We start from the raw sequence: 20,480 nt of genomic DNA on the forward strand, positions 1-20,480 counted from the left end.
AGAACAAAACTCCAAACTTTGGGGCGGCTATCAATGGAGAATTTGTTACAGGCCCAGGACAGACAGAGTCAGCTGTACAACAGGGGGGCTAGACTTCGTCAATTAGCACCGGGAGATAAGGTGCTTGTATTACTCCCTACTTCTAGCTCGAAATTACTCGCAAAGTGGCAAGGACCTTTTGAGGTCACACGGCGGGTTAACGATCTCAACTATGAGGTAGTTCGAACAGATAGGGGCGGGGCACATCAAATTTATCACCTCAACCTCCTCAAAAAGTGGGTTGAGGCGGAGTCAGTGATGCTGGCGACGGTAGTGAGCGGAGAGGAGGATCTCGGGCCAGAAGCGAACACAAAACCACAATCTCTCGCGCTGGCTCTTGGCGGAGATCACCTCTCACCCTCCCAGCTCACTGACATTAAAAATTTACAAGCTGAATTTGCTGATGTGTTCTCTCCCCTGCCTGGTCGAACGGACCTCATTCAGCACCACATTGAGACGGATCCGGGGGTGGTGGTGCGCTGCCGCCCGTATCGTTTACCTGAACACAAAAAAAAGATAGTTCAGAACGAATTAGAGGCTATGCTGGATATGGGGGTAATAGAAGAGTCCAGCAGTGACTGGGCGAGCCCGATAGTTTTAGTTCCTAAAACCGACGGCTCGATCCGTTTCTGTGTGGACTATAGAAAGGTGAACGCGGTGTCTAAATTTGATGCTTATCCAATGCTGAGGGTTGACGAATTGCTTGATCGGCTGGGTACTGCTCATTTTTATTCGACACTGGACTTAACAAAGGGTTATTGGCAGATCCCCTTGTCTCCCATGTCCAAAGAAAAGTCAGCTTTCACAACGCCGTTTGGATTACACCAATTTGTCACCCTTCCTTTCGGCTTGTTCGGGGCTCCGGCGACTTTTCAGCGTCTGACGGACAAAATTCTCCGGCCGCATGCTGCATATGCCGCTGCCTACTTGGATGATATTATCATCTATAGTAACGATTGGCAGCGTCATATGCAGCATTTGCGGGCAGTCCTGAAGACGCTGGGAAGGGCTGGGCTCACGGCCAACCCAAAGAAGTGTGCGATTGGGCGTGTGGAAGTAAGGTATCTGGGCTTCCACTTGGGTCACGGACAGGTGCGTCCCCAAATTGATAAGACGGCAGCGGTTGCGACCTGTCCGAGACCTAAGACGCTCCCCTGCAGTGGCACCACCGCATGAAGGATACCAACGCGCGGATCACCCGTTGGTATCTAGCTTTACAGCCTTTTAAATTCCAGGTGGTCCACAGGCCGGGTGCACAGATGGCTGTGGCTGACTTCCTCTCCAGGAGGGGGGGGGAGGCTACAGGCCGGACGGCTCCCCGGCCTGAGTCGGGGCGGTGGGGGTATGTGGCGAGGGGGGCGTGGTTTTGCGAAGTCTGTAGCGAGAGACGAGTCAGCGAGCTGTGCGGTGAGTAAGTAGGTCAAGTGCAGATGATGAACACCTGTGTCTGATTGCAGTGATTGGCGTGGAGACCGCATATAAGCTGCCGGGAATGAGAGAGCGAGGAGAGAGAGCTGGGACTCGCACGCGACCCACAGCACGCACTGGCAAACGGACTGAGTTGAGAGATTGTGTATATATATTGCTGTAGGATACCTTTTGTTTTCTTTATTTTTTATTTCTAAATAAAGTGCGAGTCCCAATTCAGCCGACCCTGTCTTCTTCTTCTTTAACCCACGCTGAGTTTTACTCTCTTCAACAGATCGACTCCGGTGCAGTGTCCATGCTCCGGCAGCGCCCGCGCCCACACACTTCCCGCCAAACGATGCTGTACTGTATGTGGAGCCTGAAACTGGTCGTCCTCCATGTGGTGGTAGTCAGATACAACTGGCATGTCCCTCACATGTTCAAATGCGTAACTCATGCCATTAAAATTACTCATTTTCGTGTGTGTATATAGGACTTGCAGCTGTTGCATATATACCTTCGCGGGTCCTACCATGCCAGTGACGTCATCGGAATTGCCAGCGTAACAAACGCAATTTTTGTGCTGCTTCAAAAAAAAAGCTATATTGATATTTTTAGTTACAATTTTTAATGTAAATTACTTTTAATTGTCATAAACAACATGTTATCAACGTTGATTTTTTTCAGTTCAATTCATCTTTAAAGGTTAATATGATGGATCGTCAGACAGGCACAACTGTCAACTAACGACACAACAGGTCGTCGTCGTTAAAGTGACGAATTTAACGATAACGGATCGGCAGGTAGACGTAACAGGTCGAGTTGCAGGCACACATACAGTTTAACGGTGTCCTGCCACGGAAAGATTTTTGCCAGCTGAGCTGATGTTTATCTTCACCTGTAGCTACGAGAGAACATCAGTACAGTAGCGCGAGTCGCATTGGAGTGACGTCAACTCCCCTCTTCGTTTGATTGGCTAGAGGAGGAGCTGTCAATCTAGAACCAGTGGACCAATGGTGACGCTTAAGCCCGCCCTAATTTACATGAAACTCGAACTGCAACATTTGGAAGAGCAAGCGCAGAAGATGGAAAGATGAGCGAAGAGGAAAACAGCACAAGCGTACAAAAAAATAAATTATGAGCAGAAAATGAAAGAGAGCGCAAAGTACAGAGTAATAAAACCAAGGATAACATCATTTTAAAGAAAGCATGAAAACAAGTTTAAGTTTTGTAAAAAAATATTTTTTAATGTATTTAAAAAAAAAATTTTCATGCTTGTTATTTTTTGATTCACGCTTATTATATTTTGATCCGTGGCCGCAATACATTTGGCGGTAATTTGATCCCATAGATAACATTTTGTAGTTTTGGATAGATTATTAAGTTTTTATTCTAAAATATGAAATAAGCTTTTGTCATCCAGTTTCTGCAAATATTTTAAATATATAGTAGGCTATGTTCTGTCAAAAATAAACTCATCAACTAAGTTGTTATTATAGTGTTTGTTCCAATGTAAGCTATATAAAAACTAATGAATCCTTAACTTTAAAATATGTATGATAATACTGTACGATAATACTGAGGAATACTGTAGTTTTTTTTCATTCTCAAGTGAATCGCGTTTCTGTGTGTGAATAAATGAACGGCAGAGATGCGCTGTTTACCACAACTCGCAAAAAGACAGTTTAAATTTGAATCGCGTTTCTGTGTGTGAATGAATGATCCGCTTTTAGCAAACTATATTGCTATACTGAGATGAGTAAAAATCGACTGAAATATGTTGAAATTAAATGTATTTGTAAAAGCAACGTATTAAACTGCAAATTAACATTTATATTTCTTATATAAACGAAAGACCTATGTTACAGACATATGAAAGACAACATTTCGTTGACTAGTTTTGGATAGATTATACATTTTTACTGTAAAATATTTGCTATCTAAAATAAGCTTTTGTTTGCCAATTTTGCTCATATGTTAAATAGCCTATAGTATGTTTTGTCAAAAATAAAGTAATCAAATAATATGTTATTATGTGTTTGTTCCAATGTAGCCTAGGCTATATCCAAAGTAATGAATCCTTAACTTTGAAATATGTATGATAAAATGTATACTTTAGTTTTTACAAAGAAAGATTGCACTTGAATTGTTGTTGTAATTGTAACATTTTTAATAAAAATATATATTTACAAGGTAGATGTAAACAAACTATTAAAAGGTAAATATAAGTCTTTTCTTTAAATATTTTTTATTGAGTTTTATTAGTGACAAATTTGGGGAGAGGATACTGTTGTAAACCTTGTTCTTCTTAAGTGTAGAAAAACTCAGAAGCGAAGACCAGGAAACTTGGCTTATCTTTTAAGCAGGATTCTTTATTTGCTGTAGTCTGCTTCGTCCAAAATCTTACCCAAGTCTAACTAAGGCTCTATACATTTTAGATCATATACCCTTTCAGGGGGAGGAATTACATAAAGGTGGAGACACTCTGAAACAAAAGCATGTAAATGAGGCATACAAGTTTAGGAACTTGCCCTAGACTGAGAGTGTTACCCATCCTAATCCAATCAGCATAACAGTGTAATGTAAATATCCTAATCCAATCAGCCAGACTCTTCACCGATACCTTCACATTATCATAGAGCTTAATGGCCAGGCAGTGCATAAAGACAAAAGGTGATAGTCTCAGTGCTCTGATCAATTTAACTTAGCAGGACAGACAGGAACAGGCAGGTCTGTGACATCAGATGAGAAGCAACAAAACGGTTAATGTCATATGCCTCAAAATGGTAACTTTCTCAGATAAAATACTGTTGAACCTAAATTAAAACATTTTAATAAATTTGTAACACTACAACGCCTATCGAGTAAGGGTACTGTTGGCGGTGGAAATGCAAGCCAGATCAGGGTTTACCATCCCAAATCGTACTGTACTGTACCGTACCGTAACGTACCGCTCCGTGGAAACGAGCCATTAGGTACCGGTTCCATATTGGTACCAGGTTTCGGTACACAACCCTTGTTTTCACTATGAAAATCTTCACACCCTGTTAGAAATATATTTTCTCCCTCAGCATAAATCTATAACATAAGAAGGATTCTTTGTTCAGCCTAAAACTGACACGTTTGCACATTCTTTTCTATGTATGTAAAGTTAAACATCTGGTATTCATTAATGAGGAAGGGAGCCCCCTTCTCCTTTCTCTTCCTTTTCTTTCTTTGTGTTTCTATGTTATACATTGAAGAGCTTCCTCTGAGCTCCAGGCTTGCAAGGAGATTCTAGCGGATACTGCCCATATAAAGAAGTTGTTATATAAAGTCTATATGATATGCCAATGATGTAATGTTTGGTTCTATTGGTTAGACTTATACTCCTCCCTGTAATACTTTGCCTATTTAATGTATAATATAGACATTATGAGCCGAGCGTTTTGTCTCCCTCCGGCCTGGGGTTGTGAATTGTTTATTCATAATAAAAAAACAAGAATTTTGGCACTTCTCGTTTGGACCATTTCATTTCGATTCTAACACTTGGGGGCGTCGTCAGGGATTTCTCCAGACAGGTAAGAATTTTTTTTTTTTTTACAAAAGAGAAAGTTGATTCTTACTGTCTGCTGAGAAAAAGTATTTGTAGTGCCGTGATTTTTACCATATTTGGTGAAATCAGCCTCGTGTTTTAATTAATGCGGGAAGAGCAGAAAAAAGGGAACTGATCTCTCTCTCTTTTTTGTTGTTTGTCCTTGTATAAAACGATACAGGACGGTAGCCTCGTATTTTTAATAAAAAATGTGAGAAGAACAAGCAAAAGAGATTTGAGCTCCCTCTTTTGATGTTATTTGTCTTTGTTTAAAACGATACGGGACCGGTTATCCTCCTGTTTTCGATAAATGCGGGAAGAACGTAAGGAAAATTGATCACTTTCCTCCGTTTTTTGCAAGAAAAAAATAGATTTGCTACACAGATAATTTGTTTTCTTTTGCAAAGTCTATTTTAATTTCCCTTTGGTCTAGGGCTATGAATAAATAAATCACTATTTTTTTTCTCTTCACTTTCTCTTTTCTTTTCTTCTCTCTTATTTCTCTCTCTATTTGCCAATTTACTAACACAATTAATTTGAAATTGTATACTTTTCTTTGAGTTCTGTAAGGAACCTAGCTATATGAAATATTAATAATCAATAATAACTTGTTATGATTAATTATGAATATTTGGGTCAGTTAATTGGATTAACTTGACATGGCTAAATTAATATTGCAATCAATTAATCAGTTCATCCAACGAACTCTTTTGATTATTCATTAATTCTAAGAAAAGGGTATCTTCCCTGGACACAGAAGAATAATTATTTCTTAATATGTACAGCGTTTTGAGCATGTAGCAAGAACCGAAACCATAAAGGGACTTCGTATTGCAAGCAAATCAGAACCAAATACATAAAGTGCATAAGTTTTATTAACTAAATCATAAACATGAATAAATTAAAAACACATATATACAGAATTACAGAAATAGGTTAGTGATAGGATTAAATTGGCAACCGGAGAAAGGGACTAGTGAAGTGCAGTGTGAACTGGAAGTTGGTTGAGAGTTCTCTTTCTCCAGGAACGCAGGTTTGGTCAGGGCCTGGGGCCCTGTTGAGGCCACGCTGAGCACTCAGGAGAAGTGAGGAAGTCGGAAGAGTGAGTGATTGGAGTCGTTGTTGGTTGGAGTCTTTGTTCCAAAACTCCTGAGATTGTCCTTGGTTCTTTGTGAGAGTCTTCTCTCTCCTGCCTGAGCCCATATCTGGTTGGATCGAGGCCTGCTGGGCCCTGGGGCCCCTGTGGAGGGGGAGGGGGTTCCCCAGGATCACCAGAACAGTGTTGCGGCTGGATGAAAGAACTAAGAGAGTGAGGTCACATGTGGGCTGTCTCTAATAAAGCCTGGAAAAGATCCTCCTCTAAGGGTTGAACTCGACCAATCAGAAAGGTGACATGTCTGAGAGGGAAAGTGGCTCTTAGTTGATTTACGGGTCTTTGTCCCTAGCGTGGTTATACCTTCATTAATGCTCAGATAGCTATAACACATCCACACTGCATTCTAGAAGAAGGTGATAAACATCAAAGTGTGAGTCATTAAATGAGGATTAATTAGGTAAGAGGCATGATACAGGTGAGGTTACATTGATCGTTAGTTGGTTGTATACCAGGATACATACCATAATATATACCTAATAGTACACGAGACAGTAAACCATTTACACTGTTTCTTTCACAGTTTTATGCATGTTCATTTATAGATCAGTTAGTCTATGATTAATGCAGCAAAGTCTGTTTTAAAGAGGGTTTCTGTTTCATAGTCTCTCTCTTGTGCATGTGGCCACGTTCCTCGGAGGTCGTAAAATCTCCTCATCATGCCCTGTAACATGACACTGTTTCTGCCCCTTGTGTTCGTTCATTTGGGCTGTTAGTTTTGGAGTTTCATAAACCTTTGTATATAATGAATAATTAGTGTCTGATTGGTCCATACCCTACAGTTCCATTTGGCTATATTGCAATTTATTTAAGTTGCATGAAGGAGAAATTTTTGTGTGTGTACAATGGGGAATAAAATTAGTCCACCGTTAGAAAATGAATCTCCGAAAGATTTTATGATTAGAAATAATCAAGCATTTTTTACGGAGCCATATGTGTCAAATTTAGCTGGCTGGTCAACTGGCAAAACACAATTAGATGCGTTTCCTCGTGACGGCTCATTTAAAGACACATATATGCGTGAAGCAAAATACATGATTTTTGGAAATTGGGGCGATCCCGATTGGGATTATTCGTATATGAAACGTACCTATAAGATCTGGTGCAATAAGATGCAATCTTATTGGAATCGTGGTCCAAAAGTGGATAACAACAAAAATCTTTCTCCCCCTCAAGCTGAACAGCCTGAGGAGGAGAAAGTTATTTCACATCCTGCTGAAGTCAGAGCGCCCCTTCCTCCCAGATATGAGAGCATTCAAACTTCTCCTGTCTCGGAACCTATAAAAAATAAATCCTACCCTGTTGATGAAAATGTTCCAAGTAAATTCCACTGTCCAAAATCGCCCGCCACCCAATGTCAGGAATGACATAAAGTGTTTTTTTATGTCACACACAGCGGACACACACAGCGATTTTGCAGAAAAAAAGCTGAGAGATTTCAGCAAACTAATGAGAAACCGATGTTTAGGCGCTCTGATGGCCTCCCTTTCTTTCTCCCTCTGAAAGACAGAGACCTGTGTATCCGCCTGAATGGGGAAAGGAATAACAGACATTAAATTCTATAGGGAATAGATAATATTCCAGTGGTTTGTAATTTGACACCACCTTTATTTGTTACTTCTAATGATATACCATCATTGTTCAAAATGCATGATTATTTGCAATTATACCTGATTCTTTATTCTGCTTGTTAGGTAGAGATTTAATGCATAAGTTGGGTGTTAAATTAGGATTTGACTCTGACTCTTTGCAACTCATGTTTCCAGCAGCCTTTTCTCTTACGACCGACACAGGAAGTGCTCTCTTCGAGGATGTATCTGCAACTGAGCTCGGACAGGAAGTAGCTGATGTAAACCCGAAATTGTGGGCGGCCCATAAGGATGACGTGGGACTTCTTGATATCCAACCTTATGTGGCCAATTTGACAATGAATAGGCCTGTTTTTTTTAAAAAAACAATATTCGCTTTCAAAGGAAAAAGAGGAGGGAATTCGACCCCTCATTGATCAGTTTCTGGCTCAAGGCATTCTGGTTCGCACTCATTCACCTTACAACACACCAATTAATCCAATCAAGAAAGCAAATGGTTCTTGGCGCTTAATGCAAGACTTGAGAAAAATTAATGATTTGATAAAACCACATGCTCCTATTGTGCCAGATGTACAAACTATTATTAATTCTATTCCTTTAGAACATGCATTTTATTCTGTCATTGATTTATGCTCCGCCTTCTTCAGCATTCCTGTTGAACAAAAAACTCAGCCACTTTTTGGTTTCTGTTTTCAGAATTGCCAGTACATATGGACAAGACTCCCTCAAGGGTTCAGAGATTCTCCGGCTGTTTTCTCCGCTGTAGTGCACGCAAGGCTGAAGGATGTCAGACTCCCTCCTGACACCTGCCTGCTCCAATACGCTGATGGCATTCTCGTCACTGGTGCCTCTGCGGACATGTGTGCTGCTGCCACTACAATTGTCTGCAACGTTTTAGCAGAGGCTGGTTCCAAGGCATCTAAAGAGAAACTTCAGTGGGTGCAGAGGAAAGTCAATTACATCGGCAATGAACTGTCACAAGGCCAAGTTCGCCTGTCTGCGGACAGAGTCAAAGCCATCGCTTTGTTCAAGCACCCTTCAACACGGAAGCAAATGCAAAGCTTTCTGGGACTGGTCAATTACTGTCGATTATGGGTGCCAAATTGCTCCATGTATGACAAAATCCTGCGAGACGCTACGCTGGATGATAAAGAGGACATTACATGGACAAGTGAGATGGACCAAGCGTTAAGACATTTGAAATCCTCTCTGTTAAGGCCTCCCGCCCTCGGCCTTCCTTGCTACAAGCGAGATTTCCACCTGTACGTGCACGAAAGTGGGGGCACAGCCGCAGGAATCCTGGCCCAAGAGCATGGGGGCACTTTTGGTCCAGTAGCTTATTTGTCTAAAACTCTTGATTCAGTGGCTCGGGGACTCCCGGCCTGTTTACGTGCAGTGGCTGCTGCAGCGATCATGGTACAGGATGCTGAAAGGGTTGTTTTATCATATCCACTCACAGTTCACACATCACATCAGGTAGGAGCAATTATGCATAACATTTCTACTCAACACATGACTGCTCAACGTCGTTCAGGCTATGAGGCTATATTATTAGCAACTGCTAATTTAACGTTGAAAGTAACTTCTGTTATTCATGGTCCTACTGTACATCTGCACAGGTTGTTGACAGATGGTGAATTTGAGAGTGACGACCACGACTGCCTTACCAGAATCCAAACTTCGACTGCCTGCAGGCCAGATGTGTCGACATCTTTCCTGGAGGAGGGAGATAATTGGTATATAGACGGATCCTGTTTCAAGCCAAATGACAATTTATACTTGTGTGGATATGCTATTGTCAAATTACCTGATCGTGTAATTGAGGCATATTCATTGCCATATAAATCAGCTCAAGTAGCAGAATTAATTGCTCTAACAAGAGCTTGTCAGTTGGCAAAAGTTCAGTGCATCAATATATACATTGATTCCAAATGCGCGTACGCCGTTGTCCATGATTTTGCTAAATTGTGGGAAGAAAGAAATTTCAAAACCTCCGATGGAAAAACAATTTTGACCATCGAAACCATCGAAACTTGCTGTTATTAAAGTAGCTGGTCATAAAACAGGTTAATCGGATGAGGCTAAGGGAAACAGGTTTGCAGATGAAGTCGCGAAATGGGCTGCTAAAGAAGTAATACTTAGTCCATACGTAAATGAAAAGAGCAACGATGTACCTATGATGAATTTGTCGCTGATTAATGATTTGGACATTAAAGTACTGCAAGCTAACCCTACGCAAGTTGACTTGATTCATTGGGCTGCGAACGAAGTAAAACCAGATCAAGCTGGTATTCTGAGAGACAAGCAGGGTAGAATCGCTCTACCAGCATCCACCGTTGTAATGCTGTGCAGGCATTATCATGGTGCATCACACGTGTCAAAAGAAAAAGTGATACAAAATTTGAATCAATCATACTGCATAGCAAATGTTCGAAAGAATACTTTGTTGATATTGGATGTTTGCCTGGTGTGTGCACGAACAAACAGACACAAGGCAACCCGCATGAAGCTTTACCGCATCCTGAGGTTCCTTTTTAATATTTACAGATCAATTTTACACACAACGGGAACGAGTATTGTGTCTTTGCTAGATGCTATGGGGGAAAATTCCTTTTTGTCCGATTTGTTGAAGCCTTTTATTCAATAATGCAGTATTACTGCACGGCCATAATAGTGCGGAGATGCACGCACGCTATTGGCTGGGCAGTGGGAACGGCACATGTCTATAGCGAAGTGGCACATCTGCGCGAGCCAATCAGGCTGCGTCCCGCCGAACCGAGCGCAGAGCCGGCCAAAGAGGGCGGGGCATCTGCCTATAGCACAGCTGTCTACGCAATACTTGTTCCCGTAATCTCAGGCCCACTTGCTTGACCGATGCTAAGGCTAGCAAGTGTGCGGTCTTGAGCGAAAGTGCCCTTAATTCGGCCGACTGTAGCGGCTCAAACGGGGGCCCCTTGAGGGCCCTGAAGACTGTAACAGGACTGATAGGTCTCAGGAAGGTGTTGTGAGGGGGCGAGGCAGGTTGAGCATCCTTGCCCACTTCTGGAAGCGAACAATCAAATTGCTTCTACCCAACATCTGGCCGGCCACAGGAGCATCTAACTTTGCTATGGCCGCCACATAGACGGAGCGTGGAGGGGTACGACACGCGTTCAGCAGCACTTGTAGGAAGGAAAATAGGAGCGGTACATCACATGAAGTAGGGTCTTGGCTCCATGCTGAGCACCATTTGGAGAAGACAGAACACTTAAGTACGTGGACGAGTCTCGTGGATGGGGCTCTGGTCTCAGATATAGTGTTTAGGACACTCTCGTGGATAGCCCACATGGATAGCCCATGGCATTGGCCATGGGGCTGCTGCTAGCAGCTGAATCATCTCGGGAAACCAAGGCTGGGTCCACCAAAGGGGGGCCACCAGACAGACTGTGCATCTCTCCTCTCTGATCCTGTTGATGACCTGAGGGAAGAGCACGACTGAGGGAAAAGCATAAAGGGGAAGACTGGGCTATTTGTGGGCCATGGAATATTGGGCAGTGAGAGTTGTCTTTGGAGGCGAAGAGGTCAACCTCTGCCCTGCCGAAGACACTCCAAATTGTTTGAACCTGGGGCTGGAGGGCCCATTCTCCCGGGGACACATTGAATCAGGGAGCAGACATGCTGTCGCGAGACAATCTGCCAGACACGTGCATCGCTCTCAGCAAGCGCAGGCTGTGTTGTGCCCAAAAGAGCAGACGTCTGGCTACCCTGTTAAGAGGCTTCTACCTGAGTCCAACCCTGGTGGTTTATGTAGGATACTATCGCCATGTTGTCCGACCGGATTAAGACGCGATGTCCATTTAGGTCTGGTAGGTAGGTTTTGAGGGCGTGCGCCGAACGATCAGGCTCTTGGTCGCCGGAGAGTGCCGAAGCTTCACTCATGTGGAATAAATGAAGGGCAGTTGATCATTACTGAAGTAGAAAAATTTCTGAAATCCCATGGCAAAATGAGCAGCTGTATAGGCAGAAGCCCCGCCTCTTTGGCGGGCTCTGCGCACGGTTCGGCGGGACACCCCCCCCCAGCCCCGGATGGGCTCGCGCAGACATGCCAGTTGGCCATAGGTTTGTGCAGTTCCCACTTGCCTAGCCAAAAGCATGCGTGCATCTCCGCACTATTATGGCTGTGCAGTAGCACTGCGTTATTGAAAAAAGGCTTCAATAAATCATTTAAGTTTTCAAAACTAAGTTTTCCCCCATAGCGTCTAGCAAAGACGCAATACGAGTAAACGTTTAGGAAGGAAACCAATATAGAGGAAATTCTTAAACATTTAGTATTGTGTTAACATTCTGTGCTCATCTGCATCATCAATAAGCTGTACACTAAATTACACTTTTAATGTCACTGTTTTAGTATGTTAAGGGGCTTGAAGTGTTTTGAGTGTGTTTTTCCATTCCACTGCGCTACATCTTGCATTTTTAACCACAAAAATGTGTTCTGTGTGAATGGTCTCTTAGACTGGTTTGTTTTGCAATTATGCTTTCAGTATTGAATAAAATCTAAATGTATTTTGTCCAGTGCATTCTGGGATTTCCTTCCATATTAAAGATAGATGTGATTGACTCACCAGTCGTCCCGTGGCGCTCTGACCTCCCTCATTAAGCCACAGTCCCGGCAGCATGGCGGACAGATATGGGCCCCAGACCCCAGGGACGAACAGCGGCTGTGTGCTCACCTGAGAGATACAGACACACGCTGACATCAACAGTCACATGCTTTGAACACAAACAAGTACAGGAACTGAAGCTCACAGCCATGTGACATGAGGACGTCCCACATATGACAGCCAAACGGGACGTGACTGGTTGCTCTTCACAGGGCAGCTGGTGTCCCCTCACATCGGCCCCGATGACCCCTACAACAAGACAATAAAATTACAGAAAATATAACTGACACTGCTACATAAATTTAAACTCACAGATCTTACGATAATTACCCAGCTAATTAATCACAGTACAGTAACACAATTGTTTTTGCATTGCAATATGCAAATGAGTCACTATCTAATTAAATATGCACTCATATGCATATATTTCCTGTCCAGAAACCTGAACCCTGGATAAAGCCAGATTCATCATTTTTATTTGATTTTGTTGACATATTACTGTTTTTTTCCAGCAGGGATTTTGGATTTTTCTTTTTATCACTCTATAAATCAGAAAAGACTGTCAACAGACAGAAACAAATACATTTTCATCATGTTTTTAGCAGTTGTATAAAAATGTTGCATAAATGTGGTGAATGATATATGAACAAACTTTCATATAGATATAGATTTCATATAAACTAAAATTTTGGCGTGTGTGAAGCTGCTGAATTGGAGATTTCGGACTCAAGTTCACCGTCTTTAAGGATTAAAATTTACAGACACTAATAGATAAAGTGAAATAAAATAAGCACTTGTTTTCTTTCCACTAGTTTGAAAGAAGACAAGCTATGGAAGCAGTTAGAGCTCAAAACTGACAAGTGGATGAAAAAACCCTGGTTTTGCCTGTAAAATCTTGCACTAGTTTACATGTTTTGCGTGTTTATTTATTGCTATATATCATCTGAAGGTTTAGATTAAGCAGGTCAGGACAGTTATTACAGGAACACTGTGATGAAACCAAGAAGAGGCTGACTAAACATCAGGGCCATATTAGGAGCACACAAACACTGCAATGCTCCTCCTGTGTCAACAGGATTTAAAAAGCCCCAATTATGCTTTTTAGTGTATTTCCTTTAATGTAGTGTGTAATAAATATGTTTGCGAATGTGAAAGATCTGCAGTTCTCTTACAAGAGGTTCTCTCGTATTGCGTAAGCTAGCTTACGCTACGGGGAAAGTCATCTTTGCTCGAGATATTGAAGCCAAAAATTATCCTTGATTTTGTATTTATTGTCAACGTAGTGCAACAGCCAGCAGACTTAGAGCAGGCCATCTTGCGTGCTCATTGGCTGCCCTGCGGCAACTGCTGCAGCCTACCACTGAGCCTCGCGCGTGACGTCACGTCCAATGAGGGCGCTTTGCGCCCTTATGCGTCATAGCCCGCCAAAATGGGGGTGGCTTAGCGTATAAAAGCTAGGCTCGTTTGCTGCGTCACTGATTTCATCATCTTCAGCGAAGCTCTCCGCATCGCGGAGTCAGTCAGAGATAGAACTGTTATCTCACAGAGCTGTGCTTCTCAGCCATCTGGAAAGCTTGGGTCTCATGGTCAACTGGACCAAGAGGTCATTACTGCCCACTAGTCAGTCAGGTTTCCTTCCTAGGAATAGAACTGGACTCTGTGGCTATGACGGCCCGCTTATCGACACAGCACGCCCGCCGTGTTCGACAGCTAGACGCGTCTTTCCAGGAGCGCAGCATTACACCTCTGAAGACATTCCAGAGGATGCTAGGCTGTATGGCATCAGCTGCGGCTGTGCTTCAGCTGGGCCTCCTGCGCATGCGCCCGCTAAAACGCTGGCTGAACACCCAAGTGATAGTTCATACAGGACCACCATGTACTGGTCCGCTCGGACAACATGTCTGTGGTGTCCTACATAAACCGTCAGGGCGGCGTCAGATCCAGAAACCACTGCCATCTGACGGAACGCCTTCTTATATGGTCTCAGGGCCGCCTGCGCTCGCTAAGAGCCACGCATGTGCCAAGCCACTTGAACGACGATCCAGACAAACTGTCCAGGAACTACGTTCCCCAAGGGGAATGGTCCCTGCATCCCCAAACAGTCCAGTTACTGTGGCGCCTCTTCGACAAAGCGAAAGTCGACCTGTTTGGGTCAAAAGACAACACTCATTGCCCGCTGTTCTTTTCAAAGAACGAGGATGCGTTGGCCTAAATCTGGCCCAGCCTCCCACTTTATGCTTTCCCTCCGGTCTCTCTGTTACCACAGGTAATCAAGAGAATCAGGGAAACGCGCCACTCGGTGCTCCTTATAGCCCAGAATCAAACCTGGTTCCCGGAGCTTATGCGGCTGCCCCAAACAGCCCCTTGGCCGATTCCGGTGAGGAGAGATCTCCTCTCTCAAGCCCGCGGCTCAATCTGGCATCCCCATCCAGAGCGCTGGTCTCTGCACGTATGGTTAATCAACGGATACCCGTTGTACTGCCAGAAGGAGTGATGAACACGATTACGCAAGCCAGAGCTCCCTCTACGAGGCGACTTTACGCGTCTAAATGGTCGTGTTCTCCAAATGGTGTGCTGATAGAGATCTAGACCCACGAATGTGTGGGGTCACGGGGTTGCTTAGCTTCCTTCAAGAGAAGTTGGATAAGGGCAGGTCCCCACCCACGCTTAAAGTCTATGTGGCGGCCGTCGCAGCGTTCGCTGAGTCGACGCGTGGCCAGTCAATAGGAAGGAACGAGCTCGTCATTCGCTTCCTTATAGGAGCTAGACGGATGAATCCCCCGCGACCCTCGTCGGTTCCCATGTGGGATCTTTCACTGGTCCTAGAGGCCCTGAAAGCTTTCCCCTTAGAACCATTAAACTCCGTGGACCTAAAGTACCTCTCGCTCAAACCCGTTTTTCTGACAGCTCTGTCATCAGTTAAACGTGTGGGGGATTTACACGCGCTATCTGTTAGCACAGCGTGTCTTGAGTTCAGGCCAAATGACTCTAAAGTCATCCTCAAGCCAAGACATGGTTATGTCCTTAAAGTGTTGGGCACCGCCTTCAGAGCGCAGGTCATTTCTCTTTCGGCTCTGCCAGCATCCGATAGTGAGGGTGATGTGGATCTCCTCTGCCCCGTCAGGGCACTGAGGGTTTACATTACGCGCTCCGCCTCTTTCAGGCGTTCGGAACAGCTCTTTGTCTCGTTCGGTGGGCGCACCAGGGGTCTCGCCGCCGCTAAACAGAGCCTGTCCAGATGGATAGTGGAAGCTATCACATCTGCTTATAAGTCTAAAGGTCTGCAATGCCCCTTGGGCATCAGGGCGCATTCCACCAGAGGCGTGGTCTCGTCGTGGGCTTGGTCCAGCGGAATTTCCATTCATGACATTTGTGAGGCGGCAGGCTGGGCCTCTCCCTCCACATTTGTTAGGTTTTATAACCTGGAAGTTCCCGCCTTGCAGGCTAGACTCCTGTCAGTGTGAGCAGTGTGTTTGTCCTGCCCAGATGATCATGCGCAGACTTCTCTCACGCGACGTTCGCCTTCCTGGTTGAGCTGCACTATATAGTGAATAGTTATATGGACCGGCGACGCCGCTCTGTATACCCTGTATGTGCTTATAACATGTGCTGGCCCGCATTGCTGGCCACCTGTTTCCCACTTATCTATGTTCCCCGGGAATCCCTGGGACTCATGAAGTGGAGGCTGGGCGCACGGCCTTGACAATGGGTTCCCGTAGTGTAAGCTAGCTTACGCAATACGAGAGAACCTCTCGTAAGAGAACGATACTCGGTTACTAACGTAACCTCGGTTCTCTCTAGAAGAGGGAACGAGTATTGCGTAACCTGACTGTGCAGGCGCCACGAGCGTTTTTCGCTTCAGCTGCTGAAACCAAGACACAGCCAACGAGCCTGGCTTTTACACGCTAAGCCACCCCCATTTTGGCGGGCTATGACACGTAAGGGCGCGAAGCGCCCTCATTGGACGTGACGTCACACGCGAGGCTCAGTGGTAGGCTGCAGCAGTTGCCGCAGGGCAGCCAATGAGCACACAAGATGGCCTGCTCTAAGTCTGCTGGCTGCTGTACTGCGTTGACAATAAATACAATATTAAGGATAATTTTTGGCTTCAATATCTCGAGCAAAGATGACTTTAGCTTAGCTTACGCTAGCTTACGCAATACTCGTTCCCTGTTCTAGAGAGAACCGAGGTAACGTTAGTAACCGAGTATCGTTTCAATGATCAAAGTTCCGATAAATTGATTTTTTGTCTCCAAAAAGAAAGCGATTCTGAACCGAAATGAGTCAACCTGTAATTCCAGTCTCACTTCCTGATATGGTAAAACCCACGGTATTGTTAATGTTCGCATCCCAGTGTATATCAAGAGCTGAGATTCAGATATGATAATGAGGGTTTGGTTTCAGACCAATCACAGCAGACTGGGCCATCTGACCAATCAGAGCAGAGCAGCTCTCAGAGAGGCGGGGTTTCGAGAGACTGAATCCTTGATCGAAGCATTTCAGACACAGAGAGAAAAAAGCTGATGCTGCAGTGGATATTATGAGGAAATTAAAGTGTTCCTGCTTGTTCTTGTTGTTTACAGTAGAGGTCGACCGATAGTGGATTTTACAGATACAGATATTTAGGTTTGACCGTACATGCCGATAACCGATTATTCAACCAATATTTTTTTAAATGGATACTGGATTAAAAACAAACATAACACTCCAGTAAAACAGTGCTGAACTGAAATGTGCTAAATTAAATAAATATATAAATATGAATATATTAAAATGAGAAGTTCTACATAACTAACTATACAGAAATAAATTTAGACATTAAAATATTGCAGATATGTGTTTCTTTAGCTATTACCTAGAAACATAGCCTATATAAATTTCATAGGTAACACTTTGGAAGTCCCATTTGTTAACAAGGATGTATTAGCTAGCTTTCATGAACTATATGCATTATGCAATATATGTTTTACTGCATGTATTAATATTTGAGCAATACAATTGTACCTTGATCATTCATATTAGTTCATAGTACATTAACTAAGGTAATAACAGATAAAATAAAAATTAAAACTCAATTTAAAATGTATTAGTAAATGTTGAAATTAACAAACTAACAATGAATAATACTTATACAACATTTATTAACCTAAGTTAATGCTAAAAAATGTAATCTTATTGTAAAGTGTTACCATTTCATATAAATCCAAAGAGTCATGCTTAAAGATGGCCATATTTTAAATATCTGCAAAGGCCAGAGCATTAAAATTACATAAATGTAGACCTATATTACATGTATAGTCTCTTTGCTTCTATTTTAGAACACATGATGATTGTTTAATCAAAATAACAATATGTGTTGTAGTGATAAAAATATAAAGACCTGATCTATTTAGGAGTGAAGCGGGTTGTCGAAGGTCACACACTCAAACATAAGTGGAGTGACACCTTATTTAACGCAGTGTAAATGCATTCATTATGGCCTTGGTTACACTGTCAGTGAAATGAGACCAAATTCAGATTTTTTGCTCATATGTGACACAGATCGGATGTGTTAAATGACTGTGTAAACAGGGAAAAAACGCATGCATTCGGATATTTCGAGATCTGTTTCAGGCCTCGTTCATATGTGGAAATAAATCAGATATAAATCATATATGTGCCAATGCGACTGTCATGTAAAAGGCAGGATTTTCTGAGGCATTACGTCTCCGCGGTTTAATGACGAGAGACAACCCCGACACGCATCTGCGAAGGGACGGATGGTGTCGTCATAGGAGAGGAATGTGGACACACGATGACACAACATATCAAAAGTTGGCTAGCTCATCCTAACATTTCGGACCCACTGCTTCTCGTTAAAGCCCGCCACAATCTCATGAAAGTGCATATCTATACCACTAATTTTATTTCTCGTGCCATTTACACCAAAAATTGTTTTTGAGTGCATATTATATAAATGAATGAGGCATTTATATAGCGCTTCCAAACAATGGTAATTTCAAAAATATGTTCTTTATGGTGTGTAATACGCACGCACTCCACACCCCTAATCCTACCCAAGGGGTTTACAGTGCGTATTATGCACGCAAAACTATTTTTGACGTATAAATGGCGCGAGAAATAAAATTAGTTACGCACTTTCATGAGATCGTGTTGTATGTTCCCAGCAGTCCCGAGATCTCTTGCACACAATAACTGAAGCACATGCACTGCTGCAATGATGGCCCTTTTCGTCGTCCTCCGCCTCACAGTCATGCTGATGTTTGGCGAACTTCGCATATATCGCAGAGCTAGCATCAAGCATATTTCGCATTCGTCCATCTGTGCAAGAACCAACTTTAAGCATGCGCGATGTTTCAGATAGTATGTCAAATCGGAAATGGGTCACAATTGAAAAAGACGTGTAAACGGACAGTCAAATAAATTGGATATAGGCAACAAATCAGAATTGGGCATCAAGACCTGCAGTGTAAACGAGGCCATGACACAGTTTTCTCTTCATTTCAAAGAGACGTGGATGAGCGAGCGCTGCATTAGCACTCAGCTGGTGTGGCGTATCATACCTAACCCTCCTGCGTGTGCGTCTATGAGTGAAGCGGCCACAGCCGTTCCCGGTCTCAGGCCCAGATCTGCAGCCGCCTCTGCGGTCAGTCCTCGTCCTACAGGAGTCCCAGGAATACAAGTCTGCTCACCTGCACACACACACACACACACACACACACACACACACACACACACACACACACACACACACACACACACACACACACACACACACACACACACACACACACACACTATCAGTCAACACGACCGGCTGAACAAACACAGACACCTGAGCTTTACTCTCTCCCACCGATTTTACAATAGCAGTTTTCCATCAGGTCCTCCAAGCCGATGGCGCTCCAGAAGGTGTCGTCCCAGCCTTCAGACGGAGAATACGTCCACTTACAGACAAGAGTACAGAGAGACCTGCATCAGGAGAGCAAGACATGCTGTGTATCACTGCTTGAGCACCTGGCCCTTTGCCCCTTGGTGCCCAAAGAGCCCTTTTGTCAAGGCAAAATTTCCTATCCTTTTTTTGTAATTAAAGGCCCTTTTGTGGATGCCTGCCCAATCTAACTATTAGTAAAATTAATGAATAATAATTTAGCCGTAAATAAAATGACCCACATGATGACCTTTCACCTGACGAACTCACCCGGATGACACGCCGCACGCGCATTTTTTAATATCGCGCGCACTACCAGAGGATATCTTCAACTCCTCGGCTGCTGGTGTATCATTCTCAGCAAAGTGATTTTGAGGTTTGTTTACTTATTATTGTTATTATTTTACTAGAACGACGTGAAGAGATGTTGTTTATATTGCTGTGTGTAGCCTGCATAAGTAACGTTAGCTTGCTGTTTGAGGGAGAAAAGTTTTAAGAGTGTCGAGGGGCCCGGTCTTTTTATGTCATTTGACTAAAAACTATTCATACTTTGAACTACTATTATTATTATTACAGTATTTATTTAAAAAATGTCGAGAACCTTAAAAATAATTATCACATTACTGGTAAGGCTTACCATATTTATATTTAAGGCTTTTCTTATTTTTTTCTACCTGCAGGTCTTGGTGTGCAGCAGCTTCTGTGAGCATCTCCCTCACAGCAAAGGCAGCAAACTCACTTAAGGACTTCAGTAAGAATTTACCAGAACAGGCATATCTATATATTTATATCGCTGTGGGCCTCTAGTCAGTCAACGTAGTGTGATTGCGTAGATCTACGTCACACATAGGCTCACTATTGGCCGACGCTGGTCATGTGGGTGATGCGTGTGACATACAACAACAGAAGCATACGCTGTTACACTAGTTAACTGAGAAGGAAATTAATAGTTGAAATAAAGTCGTTATTTTTGTTTGTTTTTGCGCACTAAAAGTATTCTCATCGTTTGATAAACTTAAGATTGAGCCACTGTAGTCACTTGGACTATTTTAACGATGTCTTTAATAACTTTTCGGGGAACAAGTTTCAATCCCTTAGAAGCCTATGGAGGAGTGATCCAGCTCTCAGATTTCATCAAAAATATCTT

At 43.2% G+C, this 20,480-nt stretch overlaps 1 protein-coding gene across 1 annotated transcript in view; it reads right to left on the reverse strand.

Annotated features, from left to right (window-relative positions):
• LOC143703896 (FGGY carbohydrate kinase domain-containing protein-like) overlaps positions 1-20,480 on the reverse strand; it is a 62,030-nt gene that overhangs the window by 28,767 nt on the left and 12,783 nt on the right. Inside the window, exons 6-9 of the mRNA XM_077197375.1 lie at positions 19,259-19,374; positions 18,966-19,094; positions 12,548-12,651; positions 12,364-12,471 (exon numbers count right to left, since the gene is read on the reverse strand). Of these exons, the coding sequence (XP_077053490.1) occupies positions 12,364-12,471; positions 12,548-12,651; positions 18,966-19,094; positions 19,259-19,374 (457 nt within the window). The remainder of the gene's footprint in view (positions 1-12,363; positions 12,472-12,547; positions 12,652-18,965; positions 19,095-19,258; positions 19,375-20,480) is intronic.

The sequence above is a fragment of the Siphateles boraxobius genome, unplaced genomic scaffold (genome assembly GCF_051911475.1).
Source record: "Siphateles boraxobius isolate OS27281-9 unplaced genomic scaffold, OSU_SipBor_1 39, whole genome shotgun sequence".
NCBI classification, from domain to species: domain Eukaryota; kingdom Metazoa; phylum Chordata; class Actinopteri; order Cypriniformes; family Leuciscidae; genus Siphateles; species Siphateles boraxobius.